The sequence below is a fragment of the Ranitomeya imitator genome, chromosome 4, assembly GCF_032444005.1.
Source record: "Ranitomeya imitator isolate aRanImi1 chromosome 4, aRanImi1.pri, whole genome shotgun sequence".
NCBI classification, from domain to species: domain Eukaryota; kingdom Metazoa; phylum Chordata; class Amphibia; order Anura; family Dendrobatidae; genus Ranitomeya; species Ranitomeya imitator.
The window spans coordinates 209,537,370-209,552,221 of NC_091285.1; the positions used below are offsets into that span (position 1 = coordinate 209,537,370).

At 41.4% G+C, this 14,852-nt stretch overlaps 1 protein-coding gene across 1 annotated transcript in view; it reads right to left on the reverse strand.

Annotated features, from left to right (window-relative positions):
- PLXNC1 (plexin C1) overlaps positions 1-11,451 on the reverse strand; it is a 374,777-nt gene extending 363,326 nt beyond the window's left edge. The window contains exon 1 of the mRNA XM_069764349.1: positions 10,453-11,451. Coding sequence (XP_069620450.1) covers positions 10,453-11,364 — 912 coding nt within the window. The 5' untranslated portion in view covers positions 11,365-11,451. The remainder of the gene's footprint in view (positions 1-10,452) is intronic.
- Between the last annotated feature and the right edge of the window lie 3,401 nt (positions 11,452-14,852).

Sequence of the window (14,852 nt, forward strand, 5' to 3'; positions counted from 1 at the left end):
AGTCAAGACTGGCACACAAGCAGAAAGGGCAATATTAATCTCCCACTGATTGATTTATTGATTTTTTCAGGTAGAATTTAGAACCCAAATAAAGCAAAAAAAAAAAAAAAAAAAAAAAGGGCTTTCTATGGCCCACTGAGTGAGTGATGATGCACACAGGAGTCAGGAGTGGCACACAAGCCCTGAGGCCAATATTTTTCTCCCACTGATTGATGTAGTGATTTTTTCAGGTACATTTTAGAACCCAAATCAAGCAAAAAAATAAATAGGAGAGATGGCACGCTCAGGACTGGCACACAAGCCCAGAGGCCAATATTAATCTCCCACTTTTTCACTTTTTTTTTTTTTGTTCCAGGGAAAATTTATAAACCCAATAAAAAAAATAATAAATAGGCTTTCTATGGCCCACTTTCTGAGAGAGAGAGATGGCACGCTTAGGACTGGCACACAAGCCCAAAGGCCAATATTAATCTCCCACTGATTGATTTATTGATTTTTTCAGGTAGAATTTAGAACCCAAATAAAGCAAAAAAAAAAAAAAAAAGGGCTTTCTATGGCCCACTGAGTGAGAGATGACGCACACAGGAGTCAGGAGTGGCACACAAGCCCTGAGGCCAATATTTATCTCCCACTGATTGATGTAGTGATTTTTTCAGGTAGATTTTGGAACCCAAATCAAGCTAAAAAAATAATAGGCTTTCTATGGCCCACAATTGGAGAGAGAGAGAGAGATGGCACACCCAGGAGTCAAGACTGGCACACAAGCAGAAAGGGCAATATTAATCTCCCACTGATTGATTTATTGATTTTTTCAGGTAGAATTTAGAACCCAAATAAAGCAAAAAAAAAAAAAAAAAAAAGGGCTTTCTATGGCCCACTGAGTGAGTGATGATGCACACAGGAGTCATGAGTGGCACACAAGCCCTGAGGCCAATATTTTTCTCCCACTGATTGATGTAGTGATTTTTTCAGGTACATTTTAGAACCCAAATCAAGCAAAAAAATAATTAGGCTTTCTATGGCCCACTATTTGTGAGAGAGATGGCACGCTCAGGACTGGCACACAAGCCCAGAGGCCAATATTAATCTCCCACTTTTTTTTTTTTGTTCCAGGGAAAATTTATAAACCCAATAAAAAAATAAATAAATAGGCTTTCTATGGCCCACTATCTGAGAGAGAGAGATGGCACGCTTAGGACTGGCACACAAGCCCAAAGGCCAATATTAATCTCCCACTGATTGATTTATTGATTTTTTCAGGTAGAATTTAGAACCCAAATAAAGCAAAAAAAAAAAAAAAGGGCTTTCTATGGCCCACTGAGTGAGTGATGATGCACACAGGAGTCAGGAGTGGCACACAAGCCCTGAGGCCAATATTTTTCTCCCACTGATTGATGTAGTGATTTTTTCAGGTAGATTTTAGAACCAAAATCAAGCAAAAAAATAAATAGGCTTTCTATGGCCCACTGACTGAGAGATGGCACACACAGGAGTCAAGAGTGGCACACAAGCCCTGAGGCCAATATTTTTCTCCCACTGATTGATGTAGTGATTTTTTCAGGTAGATTTTATAACCCAAATCAAGCAAAAAAATAAATAGGCTTTCTATGGCCCACTGAGTGAGAGATGGCACAGATAGGGATGGCACTCTAGCAGAAATGCCAATCTTAATCTCCCAAAAAAAAAAAAAAAAAAAAAAAAGGAACTGTCCTTCAATTACTATCTCCCTGCAGTAATCTCAGCCAGGTATGGCAGGCAGCAATAAGGAGTGGACTGATGCACAAATTAAATAAAAAGTGTGGACAAACAAACAAGATAGCTGTGCAGAAAGGAAGGAACAAGAGGATTTGTGCTTTGAAAAAAGCAGTTGGTTTGCACAGCGGCGTACACACAGCAATGCAGCTATCAGGGAGCCTTCTAGGGCAGCCCAATGAGCTACAGCGCTGAGGAAAAAAAAATAAATAAATGTAGCTTCCACTGTCCCTGCACACCGAAGGTGGTGTTGGGCAGTGGAAATCGCTACAGCACAAGCGGTTTGGTGGTTAATGGACCCTGCCTAACGCTATCCCTGCTTCTGACGAAGCGGCAGCAACCTCTCCCTAAGCTCAGATCAGCAGCAGTAAGATGGCGGTCGGCGGGAACGCCCCTTTATAGCCCCTGTGACGCCGCAGACAGCAAGCCAATCACTGCAATGCCCTTCTCTAAGATGGTGGGGACCAGGACCTATGTCATCACGCTGCCCACACTCTGCGTTTACCTTCATTGGCTGAGAAATGGCGCTTTTCGCGTCATTGAAACGCGACTTTGGCGTGAAAGTCGCGTACCGCATGGCCGACCCCGCACAGGGGTCGGATCGGGTTTCATGAAACCCGACTTTGCCAAAAGTCGGCGACTTTTGAAAATGAACGACCCGTTTCGCTCAACCCTACTCATTACAGCTTTCCTCCACTGAACAAAGTAATGTCGCCTGTTTAGTCCTGTTACTAATTTTGAACTGCATTTAGCCTACTTTATTATTTTGACCTACTAACTGTGTCTGCCACTCATTACAGTTGTCCTCCACTGAACAAAGCAATGCCGCCTGTTTAGTCATGTTACCAATTTTGAACTGCATTTAGCCTACTTTATTGTTTGGGCCTAACTGTGTCTGCCACTCATTACAGTTGTCCTCCACTGAACAAAGCAATGCCGCCCATTTAGTCCTGTTGCCAATTTTGAACTGCATTTAGCCTACTTTACTATTTGGCCCTACTAACTGTGTCTGCCACTCATTACAGTTGTCCTCCACTGAACAAAGCAATGCCGCCTGTTTAGTCTTGTTACCAATTTTGAACTGCATTTAGCCTACTTTATTATTTGGGCCTACTAACTGTGTCTGCCAGTCATTACAGTTGTCCTCCACTGAACAAAGCAATGCCGCCTGTTTAGTCCTGTTACCAATTTTGAACTGCATTTAGCCTACTTTATTATTTGGGCCTACTAACTGTGTCTGCCACTCATTACAGTTTTCCTCCACTGAACAAAGCAATGCCACCTGTTTAATCCTGTTACCAATTCTGAACTGCATTTAGCCTACTTTATTATTTGGGCCTACTAACTGTGTCTGCCACTTAGTACAGTTTTCCTCCACTGAACAAAGCAATGCCGCCTGTTTAGTCCTGTTACCAATTTTGAACTGCATTTAGCCTACTTTATTATTTGGGCCTACTAACTGTGTCTGCCACTCATTACAGTTGTCCTCCACTGAACAAAGCAATGCCGCCTGTTTAGTCATGTTACCAATTTTGAACTGCATTAAGTCTACTTTATTATTTGGGCCTAACTGTGTCTGCCACTCATTACAGTTAATAATAATAATCTTTATTTATATAGCGCCAACATATTCCGCAGCGCTTTACAGTTTAACAGTTTCAAACACAACAGTCATAGGTAACAATGTTAACAATACAGTAATAAAGCAAAATAAGACAAAATAAGACGACTCTGCTCGTGAGAGCTTACAATCTACAATGAGGTGGGGGAGATACAAAGTACAGGTGTGTATTTACAATGATGTATTTACAATGATGGTCCAGCCATCTTCATGGAGTGGGGGGTAGATGGAGATACTGAATGGGCTACACACACACACACAAACATAAAATGAGTTTGATTAGGGATAGGCCACTATGAACAAATGACTTTTGAGCGAGCGCCTAAAACTATGCAAGTTGTGGATGGTCCTAATATCTTGGGGTAGAGTATTCCAGAGGATTGGCGCAGCACGGGAGAAGTCTTGTAGTCGGGAGTGGGAGGTACGGATTAGTGCAGAGGTTAGTCGAAAGTCGTTTGCAGAGCGCAGTGGTCGGCTAGGCCGATAGACAGAAATGAGGGAGGAGATGTAAGGGGGTGCCGCACTGTGGAGAGCTTTGTGGGTGAGAACAAGTACAATTGTATCCTATAATGAATGGGCAGCCAGTGTAACGACTGGCGAAGAGCGGATACGTCCGAGTAACGATTAGCCAGATGGACGACCCTGGCTGCCGCATTAAGGATAGACTGGAGAGGGGAAAGTCGCGTGAGGGGGAGGCCAATTAATAGAGCGTTACAGTAGTCCAGACGGGAGTGGATTAGGGCTACAGTGAGAGTTTTTGTTGTCTCCATGGTGAGAAAAGGGCGGATTCTAGAGATGTTCTTTAGGTGTAAGCGGCACAAGCGGGCAAGAGATTGTATGTGGGAGGTGAAGGAGAGATCAGAGTCAAACATAACACCCAGACAGTGTGCCTGCTGCCGGGGTGTTATTATGGTGCCACCCACGGAGAGGGAAATGTCAGATTTAGGGAGGTTAGTAGAAGGCGGGAGCAGAAGAAGTTCAGTTTTGGAGAGGTTGAGTTTCAGATAGAGAGCGGACATGATGTCAGAGACTGCGGACAGACAGTCAGTGGCGTTCTGTAGTACAGCAGGAGTAAGGTCAGGGGATGACGTGTATAGTTGTGTGTCATCAGCGTAAAGATGGTACTGAAAGCCAAATCTGCTGATGGTCTGTCCAATTGGGGCTGTGTAGAGGGAGAAGAGAAGGGGGCCAAGGACTTAGCCCTGAGGTACCCCGACAGCGAGAGGAAGAGGAAATGAAGTGGAGCCAGAGAACAGAACACTGAAGGAGCGGTCAGAAAGATAGCAGGAGAACCAGGAGAGAGCAGTGTCCTTAATGCCTAATGACTGGAGCCTAGAGAGTAAGAGAGGGTGGTCAACAGTGTCGAAAGCTGCAGAAAGATCGAGAAGAATGAGCAGAGAGTGGTCACCATTACGTTTTGCTGTCAGAAGGTCATTGGTCACCTTGATGAGTGCAGTTTCTGTCGAATGTAGGGGGCGGAAACCGGACTGTGAAGGGTCTAGGAGGGAATGAGTGGAGAGGTAACGGGTAAGGCGGGAGTAGACTAGGCGCTCCAGGAGTTTTGAGATGACGGGGAGATTGGAGACCGGTCTGTAGTTGTTTGTGCAGGATGGGTCAAGGGTGGGTTTTTTTAGTAATGGAGTAATGATAGAGTGTTTGAAGGAGGAGGGAAAAATGCCAAAGGAAAGGGAGAGATTAAAAATTGTAGTTAGGTGAGTTGTGACGGCTGGAGAGAGAGACTGGAGGAGGTGTGAGGGAATGGGGTCGGTGGTGCATGTAGTCGGGCGAGAAGAGGAGAGGAGCCTGGAGACTTCTTCTTACAGTTGTCCTCCACTGAACAAATCAATGCTGCCCGTTTAGTCCTGTTACCAATTTTGAACTGCATTTAGCCTACTTTATTAATTGGGCTTCCTAACTGTGTCTGCCACTCATTACAGTTGTCCTCCACTGAACAAAGCAATGCCGCCTGTTTATTCCTGTTACCAATTTTGAACTGCATTTAGCCTACTTTATTATTTGAGCCTATATCTGTGTTTCCTCCTCATCCTGCCCATTGCCCAGCCACTGTTAGATAAGTCTGCTGGTACATTGACCCAGACCACTACATTCCCATTGCACTCTACACAGCCAGAATCTGACCCTGCTGAAAGTCATGTTCCCCTTCCCGCATACTATACCACCTTACACGGGGACAAAGAGGAAGGTGCAGATGAAAGCACAGGTTCCTTCATCAGGTGGGGGGGCATACTCGTTGGCGACATCACTGGCACAGGGCCCCTCATAGTACGCAAAAGTGTCTCGGCCAGTGGGAGGCGCCACCCGCCGTCAAACACCCCGCCGTACTATTAGGGGCCCTGTGCCAGTGCCAACGAGTGGGCCCCCCATGCTTGCTTAGGATCACAGCACTTGCAAAGTTGAAATACTTACCTCTCCCTGCTCCACCGCCGTGACGTATTCCGCATTTCCTGGGCCCACGAAAATCTTGAGCCAGCCCTACTCCCTTACAACTTTAGCCAAATGACCCCCTGTTTTCAATGCCTAACTATTATTATAAAGTATATTAAGATTGACAAGCTTAAGTAATAAGAATTGATGTTTTTGGCATTAAAATGGGCACTGTAGGTGTTTGATTCCCCATTGACTTGCATTGGGTTTCGTGTTTCAGTCGGCCCCCGACTTTTTGCAATAATCGTCCGATTTCACCCGACCCGACTTTTGACACAGTCGGGTTTCGCGAAACCCGACTCGATCCGAAAAAAGTAAAAGTCGCTCAATCTATTGCCTTATAACATGCACAGAAGTTGACACAAATGGGTTTGAATGGCTACTAAAGTTAACATCCTCACCTGTGACCCGTTTTCTTATAATCAGTGTGTGCATAAAAGCGGAGTGAGTTTCTGGAATCCAGACAGACTCTTGTATCTTTCATCCAGCCTCTGACGTTTCTGGATTGTGAGTCATGGGGAAAGCAAAAGAGTTGTACATGTATCTACAGGAAAAGGTAGTTGAACTGTGTAAAACAGGAAAGGGATACAAAAAGATATTCAAGAAATTGATAATGCCAGTCAAAAGCATTCAAACTGTGATTAACAAATGGAAAATCAGGGGCTCTGTAAAAACAAAACCACGGTCAGGTAGATCAACAAAAATGTTGGCCACAGCTGCCAGGAAAATTGCTTGGGATGCAAAGAAAAACCCACAAATAACATCAGCTGAAATACAGGACTCTCAGAAAACTAGCGTTGTGGCTGTTTCAAGAAGCACAATAAGTAGGCACTTGAAGAAAAATGTGCTGTATGGTCGAGTCGCCAGAAGAAAGCCATTACTGTGCAAATACTACAAAGTATCTAGTCTACAATATGCAAAACAGCACAGAGACAAACCTCACAACTTCTGGAACAAAAGTTAATTTCAAGTGATGAGACAAAAATTTAACTTTTTGGCTGCAACCATAAATGTTACATTTGGAGTGAGGTCAACAAGGCCTTTGATGAAAGGAACACCATTCCTACCGTAAAGCACAGAGGTGGATCTCTGATGTTTTTGGGATGTGTGAGCTACAAAGGCACAGGAAACTTGGTGAAAATTGAGGAAAGATGAATACAGCATGTTATCAGCAAATACTGGAGGAAAATTTGCACTCATCATCCCTGAAGCTGCGCATGGGACGTACTTGGACATTCCAACATGACAACAATCCAATTCACAAGGCCAAATCTACCTGTCATTGGCTACAGCAGAACAAACTGAAGGTTCTGGAGTGGCCATCTCAGTCTCCTGACCTCAATATCATTGAGCCACTCTGGGAGATCTCAAGCACATAGTTCATGCTAGTTCATGCTAGACAGCCCAGGAATTTACAGGAAATGGAGGCGCTTTGCCAAGAAGAGAGGGCAGCTTTACCATCTGAGAAAACAAAAGAACCTCATCCTCAACTACCACAAAAGACTTCAAGCTGTCATTGATGTTAGAGGGGGCAATACACGGTATTAAGAAATGGTGTATGTAAACTTTTGATCACGGTCATTTGGATGTTTTGGGTTGTCATTATGATTTAAAAAGAGAAAACACAGTAGTTTGACAAAACATGTCTTTACCCAACCACTAACCATGAGGGGAGAAAAAGTTTTAGTGTTATCATTCAGATTCTCTTAAAAAAAGGCAAAGAAAGCGGGGGTATGTAAACTTTTGAGCACAACTGTACAGTATAGTGCACAGAATCAAGTACACCACATGGGAAGACTAACATATGAATGTCCTGGGAATCTTATAATCTTGCTATATGTTGGGAATCTGTATCCTGCCTTTGGCCTTTATATGAATGCAGGTTTTGCAGCTCTTCATATTGCAAGCATATGTTCCTCTTGGCTCGGTGTATCCGAGGATATTATACTTTGGATTATGATGTTTCTTAAATTTGCAGTTTGCCTGTAGCACAGCAAGGAGGGTCTTAGAAGATTGTTTTCAGCCAGTCATCCTTGTGTAAAATGTGGTGACATTTTTTAGCAGTTTTTCTCATTACCTCAAGCTGTTAGTTGTAGGTCACCACCAGAGGTACTCAACTATTTTCTCTTTTTCTCCGTATTGAAGTAATTGACTTCTAGGGATCCTAGTGGCTCTAATGATCTGATCATCAATGGAGGCTAAGTATTCATCCCTGTCTGTTGGGCTGGAACAGATACAATTATATGTAAGGGCCTGGCAGTATACAATGGACTTTTAATGTGTTTCGGGTGAAAGCTGTCCCATCTGAGGTTTGTGGGACGATCAATTGGTTTCCATTATACCAATGTCTGAATTAACCTTTTTGAATTTTTTATGGTGGTATCCAGAAAGTTGATTCCATTTTTGGTGGTGCAATGTTAAGTTTATGGTGAGATGCAAAATATAATGAATTTGTCATGGAATTTTAGACATTCTTGTTCAGACAGTTCAATCCAGACATCAGTGTATCAGAAAAACAATTGACCATCTCACATACCTCAGATGAGACAGATTCCCAACACACAGCAGGACTATAAGATTCCCTGTTCCACTTCAACGTTCTGTGCATTATGTGTCCTATTGGGGGCCTCTATGTGGGTGAAACAGGACAGAAACTGAGAGCAAGGATGAGGTGTCATCGCCACACGATTGCAGATAAAAAGCTCATTTACTGGAGGACAAACATTTTTGTGGTCCAGGACACAAGATTAACAATATGAAAGTTAGCATATTAAAATGAAACTTTAAATCACAAAAACATTGAAGGGTTTGGGAATACAAAGTTGTTATAGTCTTTGATTCCCTCCACACAGGACTAAATCTGTCTGGAGGATTTATGACTTACTACAAAATCTGAGGAATCTGCTCCAGAGACAGTGAGGACACCATGCCTCTGATCTTACTTGGATATTGGGACAATAAATCTTTCACACCACTAATCTAATTAAGGTTTCACTTTCTAAACTCAGTTTATTTGTTTATTGAAATTTCAATATATTATGACATGCTTCTGTTTTTTGTGCATATATTTGAGTTTCTTCGGATGCTTGGTTATACCATGCCTGAGGAAGAGACCTAAGAAGTCTTGAAAGCTTGCTTTGTAACATCATAGAGCTGGAGTCATTAAGTGAGCTCAATGGCTCTGCCTGAGTAGCTGTACCATGATAGGGTTAAAGTTGGAAAGTTGGAGCCCTCTCTCTCTCTGTTAACAGTGTAGATGATGTTGTTGCAATTGATAGCTGCATCTAGAGGGTATTATGTACCCAACTGGTACTAAAACTGATTGGTACCGATGCAGTAGTGTGTGTGTTATACAGTGTGTATATATATATATATATATATATATATATACACGGTTTATATATATATGTATATACAGTATATACAGTATATATATATATATATCTATGTATTTTCAACTGTCAAAGTGTGTTAGTTACTTATTCCTCAGTGACATAAAAAGACGGGGCCAAAGAGAAAGGCCCAGCAATGTCCAAAGCCGTCATTATGGAGATGATAAAGAGAACCTGTCAGCAGGATTGTGCTGAGTAACCTACAAACAATGTCAGCTTGGCACCATTATACTGATTGAAATGATACCTTTAAGGCTGCATTCAGCGTAGTTATGCTGCAATCTATCATAATGGCCGCTTGGTGTTGCAGGTGAAACAACTGTTTCCCAGCAAGATTAAGTAATTGTGCAGAGAAACAGTAAAAAGACCAGAGTGACTCATGGCTGCTGCATGACCACTGTATGTAGACATATCCTTAGGCTACTTTCACACATCAGTTTTTTGCAGTCAGGAACAATCCGTCGAATTAAAAAAAAGCAAACAGATCTAGTAAAAGTTGCCGCCGGATCCGTTTTTCCTCATAGACTTGTATTAGCGAAGGTTTGCGACGGATGGACTCACGTTTCATCTGTTTTTCGCCGGATCCATTGAAAATTGTTTTTCTGGTGGCTGGAGAAAATGGACATAGGAACATTTTTTCTGTCCATCGAAAAAAAACGGACAGCGACGGATGTGTCGCCGTCAGATTTTTACTATAATGGAATCCCATGGCGCCGGATCCGTCAAATGACGGATTCCATTTTTTTAAACTAAGCATGCGCTTTCCATTCTGGTGTGTCTCTCTCCTCTCTCTCCTCCCCAGATCAGCTAGTCGGATCTTCTCCCCGGATCAGCTAGTCGGATCCGGAGTAAAAAAGGATCCGTCGCATCAGTTTTTCACAATTTGCGACGGATCCATTTATTTAAAAATTCGACAGATTGAACCTCACGGCAAAAAACTGATGCGTGAAAGTTGCCTTAGAGTTTAGCTTTGCCGACCCCTTGTCCTGGCCCTGATAGAGTCTCCCAGTGCAGCTGTACTATTTAGTTGCCTCTGTCAAGGGCTTCATCATGATTTCAATAACATTCAATGGAAAGAATAGTGTCTTGGGCACAGCTATTTTTGCTATCAAAATGACAGAGCTCCTGTGGATCCCTTTATAATTCAATGGTGTATATCAGCAGCCGGTTTTGAGCACTGCTATAGATACTGTTGCATGCAGATAACATTCTATTGTTTTATAAAATGTAGTTAATACTCACACAGTCCCCCAAATTTACTGAAAAGTCTTCATGGATACATGTGCTTGGTTGCTCTGCCAGGAGAGTAAAATTATAAAGGCACAGTGCTGTCCTGTCTGTGGATGCTGTACTGTTTGTACTAAATATCCCAGCCCAGAGGAAACCCTCTGAAGAGTGGAATGCAAATGAAGATAAAATGATCTTTCTTTGTGGTTCACTCCCACATTTCAAATTAGATTGGGCATGAAATTCCAAATCTACGTAATCTTTAGTGAGTACAACTACCCTGGCACTATTGCCAACAGACGGGTAATAGGGGAAGATATACTTGTGCTTCCATTGGAATGCATCAACATAGTTGAGTCCTGCTGTGCCTGCCTTTAACGAAACAGTTAACCCTCTTTTAAATACAAATCCGATACTTTCTTTTGGTCGTAAAATGATTGTAACGACATGGTCAGCACTATTTTCACTCGCAGTAAATTTTGCCACAAATAAGTTGATTCCTTTTTCTTTAAATAAAATAAGTCCTTTAGCGCCATGCTTTGGATCCTGGGGCACAATATCTGGTACAGGATTTCCCATGGCTGTCAGGTTGCTCATATGTAGCTCAATGCATGATCCTTCCTTCTCATTCCAACAAGTGAGGACAGTGTCGTTGTAGGCGAGCAAGATTTTGTTATAGTACGTTGGTTTGTGGCTGCTGACTTTTTCTCCCATACAGATGGTATCAGTTTCTCCATGCGGTCCTGTTGTTTTTAACCTGGACAGGGTGTGATTAAATTGGTGCAGACAATTCTCTGTAGCGACTGTCACGTATTTTCTTCCAACTGCAATGTTGTTGATGGGATATTTGAAATGGGAAGATTCTTCATGGTAAACAGGATCTGTCAGTAGAAGGATGAAGATGAGCAAGAGCGGAATCCGAGACATTCTGAGACTACAGGTTGTCCACTATAGCTCTGCAGTTATAGTATCACAAGTCTTCTCGAAGCACATATAACGGGAAACTGTGAAAACTATTTGCCAATTGTGCACTAGTTCCTGTTTTTAAGATGACAAACTGAAGTTAACACTGATCTCTGGTGTCTGGAAATGATGACCTGAGTTACGAGAGCATTAGCCTCAGGGCGTGCAAGACATTTCCTGTTGAGTGTGATGGATATGCACAATGTGACACATTTATGGTCATTTTTTCTCCTTGTATTTGCTGACTTTCAGTATTCAACAAAACAAGAAGTTGTGGCATATTTTATTACACTGTTTGACAGTTGCTTCTACTAAGTTATGATAAGAACACAGGCAAGGGTCCAGTACAATAATTCATGGAGTCTCTACGACTCTCTACTACAGGACATACGCTCTTGTCAGACAACTAAGGGCTTCTTCAGATATCAGTTTTTCCCATACAAGTTATATCTGTATTCTGCACAGATAGAACTCACCTCTATTATAGTCTATGGTGCAGGTCGCATGTCTGGGTATTTTTTCGGACCAAATGGTCCACACAAAAACATGTCCGATTTTGATCTGAGTCATGGATCAAACTTGCCAATGTCAGTCTATGGGTCCATGAAAAAAATCGCACAGCATTAGGATGCTATCCATGTGGTGCCAGTTTTTCATGAACTTTATAATATTAGAAGCTTAAGAATCATCCTTCAAACATTTTTTTTTTGCATGCCAAAAAAACTGCTGTAACTGGTAGAAAGTGACACATTAACTAGGCTCTTATCAAAATCTGATCAAAGCTTTGTGGAAACTCAGATTGTCTTTTTTTTGTTCATGAGAAAAATCACTGATGCTTGAATGATTCCTTATTGAAATTCCACTTAGAAGAAAATAATATTCATCCATGCATATGGACTGAAACATATCACAATGACATACACTTATGTAAGAAATAGGAGACATGGAGAGGTACAGCTCAGGGCACATGTACCTATATGGCAGCCTTATACACTTATATATACAAGTGCTTCTCACAAAATTAGAATATCATCAAAAAGTTAATTTATTTCAGTTCAACAATACAAAAATTGCAACTCATATATTATATAGAGTCATTACAAACAGAGTGATCCATTTCAAGTGTTTATTTATATTAATGTTGATGATTATAGCTTACAGCCAATGAAAACCCAAAAGTAATTATATCAGTATATTAGAATAATTAACAAAAACATCTGCAAAGGCTTCCTAAGCCTTTAAAAAGGTCCCTTGGTCTGTTTCAGTAGGTTCCACAATCATAGGGAAGACTTCTGACTTAACGAGATGTCCAGAAGGCAGTCATTGACACACTCCACAAGGAGGATAAGCCATAAAATGTCACAGCTAAAGAAGCTGGCTGTTCACAGAGTGCTATACCCAAGCATTTTAATGGAAAGTTGAGTGGAAGGAAAAAGTTCGGTAGAAAAAGGTGCACAAGCAACCGGGATAAATGCAGCCTTGAAAGGATTGTTAAGAAAAGGCCATTCAAAAATTTGGGGGAGATTCACAAGGAGTGGACTGTTGCTGGAGTCATTACTTCAAGAGCCACCACACACAGACGTATCCAGGACATGGGCTACAAGTTTCACATTCCTTGTGTCAAGCCACTCATGACCAATAGATAATGCCAGAAGCATCTGACCTGGACCAAGTAGAAAAAGAACTGGACTGTTGCTCAGTGGTCCAAGGTGTTGTTTTCAGATGAAAGTAAATTTTGCATTTCATTTGGAGTCTGGAAGAAGAGTGGAGAGGCACAAAATTCAAGCTGCTTGATGTCTAGTGTGAAGTTTCCACAATCAGTGATGGTTTGGGGAGTCATGTCATCTGCTGGTGTAGGTCCACTGTGTTTTATCAAAACCAAAGTCAGTGCAGCCGTCTACCAGGAAATTTTAGATCACTTCATGCTTCCCTCTGCCGACATGCTTTTTGGAGATGGAAATTTCATTCTCCAGCAGGACTTGGCACCTGTCTATTCTGCCAAAAGTACCAATACCTGGTTTTAAAACAACAATATCACTGTTCTTGATTGGCCAGGAAACCCACCTGACCTTATGGGGTATTGTCAAAAAGAAGATGAGAGACACCAGACTCAACAATGCAGACGAGCTGAAGGCTGTTTTCAAAGCAACCTGGGCTTCCATAACACCTCAGCAGTGCCACAGGCTGATCGCCTCCATTCCACACAGCATTGATGCAGTAGTTGATGCAAAAGGAGCCCCGACCAAGTATTGAGTGCATTTACTGAACATACACTTCAGTAGGCCAACATTTCAGATTTTAAAATCATTTTTCAAGCTGGTGTTATAAAGTATTCTAATTTACTGAGATAATGACTTTTGTGCTTTCATTGGCTGTAAGCATCATATAATCATCAACATTAACAGAAATAAACACTTGAAATAAATCACTCTGTTTGTAATGACTATATAATATATAAGATTCACTCTTTGTATTGAAGAACTGAAATAAATTAACTTTTTGATGATATTCTAATCTTGTGAGAACCACCTGAAGTTGTTCTTCTAAACATGTTCATATTGACACCAAATTTTCATTGACCATACATGTATTGTCCTTTCCTAGTCCTTATTTTCCTTAAACTGATTATTTTCTTTGTTGGCCTTGTAGCATTATCCCTGTTGTGCGATTTATCCTACCTGGTATTCAAATAGGACTTGTTCTACAACATCTTGCTGAGTATTCCTATCTTTACTCTCCCTCTATGGAAGCCCTATTATGGTCAGGTGGGTCAAGTGTAAGAACCCCGATAGTAATTGTACAAATTTGTGCATTCAAAATATATTAAAAGCATTCTGGATATTAGAACAGATTTGGAAAAATATGGCACAGGTTGTATTGCAGTGTGCACATATTGGTTCAAAATACATGTACTTGCGCTTCACCTGATTTTGTTACCATTTATAAATATAAGGTCTAAAAATAAAAAGTACCTTATTTATACAGGTTTAATTTGTTAACTTAAAACATTTTATGTTATCAGTGTCACAAAAATGACTTAAAGAGACTCTGTCAGTAGTTTTTGCTATGCAATCTGAGTGCTGAATGATGTTGAAGCAGATACCCTGATTCCAGTGATGTGTTATTTATTAGACTGTGTTTTGCTGTTTCAATAAAATTAGTGTTTTTTCTGCAGTACATGATCCTTACAGAACTAGGTGTTTCATGCCTCCTAGTCAACTGCTTTGTGTAATCCCACTCCCTCCACTGATTGGCAGCTTTCTGTCAGTGTCCAGTTATGCAGGGCTCAGCAGTTTGAGCACTGATAGATTTGCAGCAAAGAAAACAATGATTGTATCAAAATAACAGCAGAGAAGGTGGTCATGTGACTGCAAGTATGCGATTCAACATTATGACTAGATGTATCAGTCCATGCTCAATTAACTTATATTGAGGGAGGCTACAAACGTCTA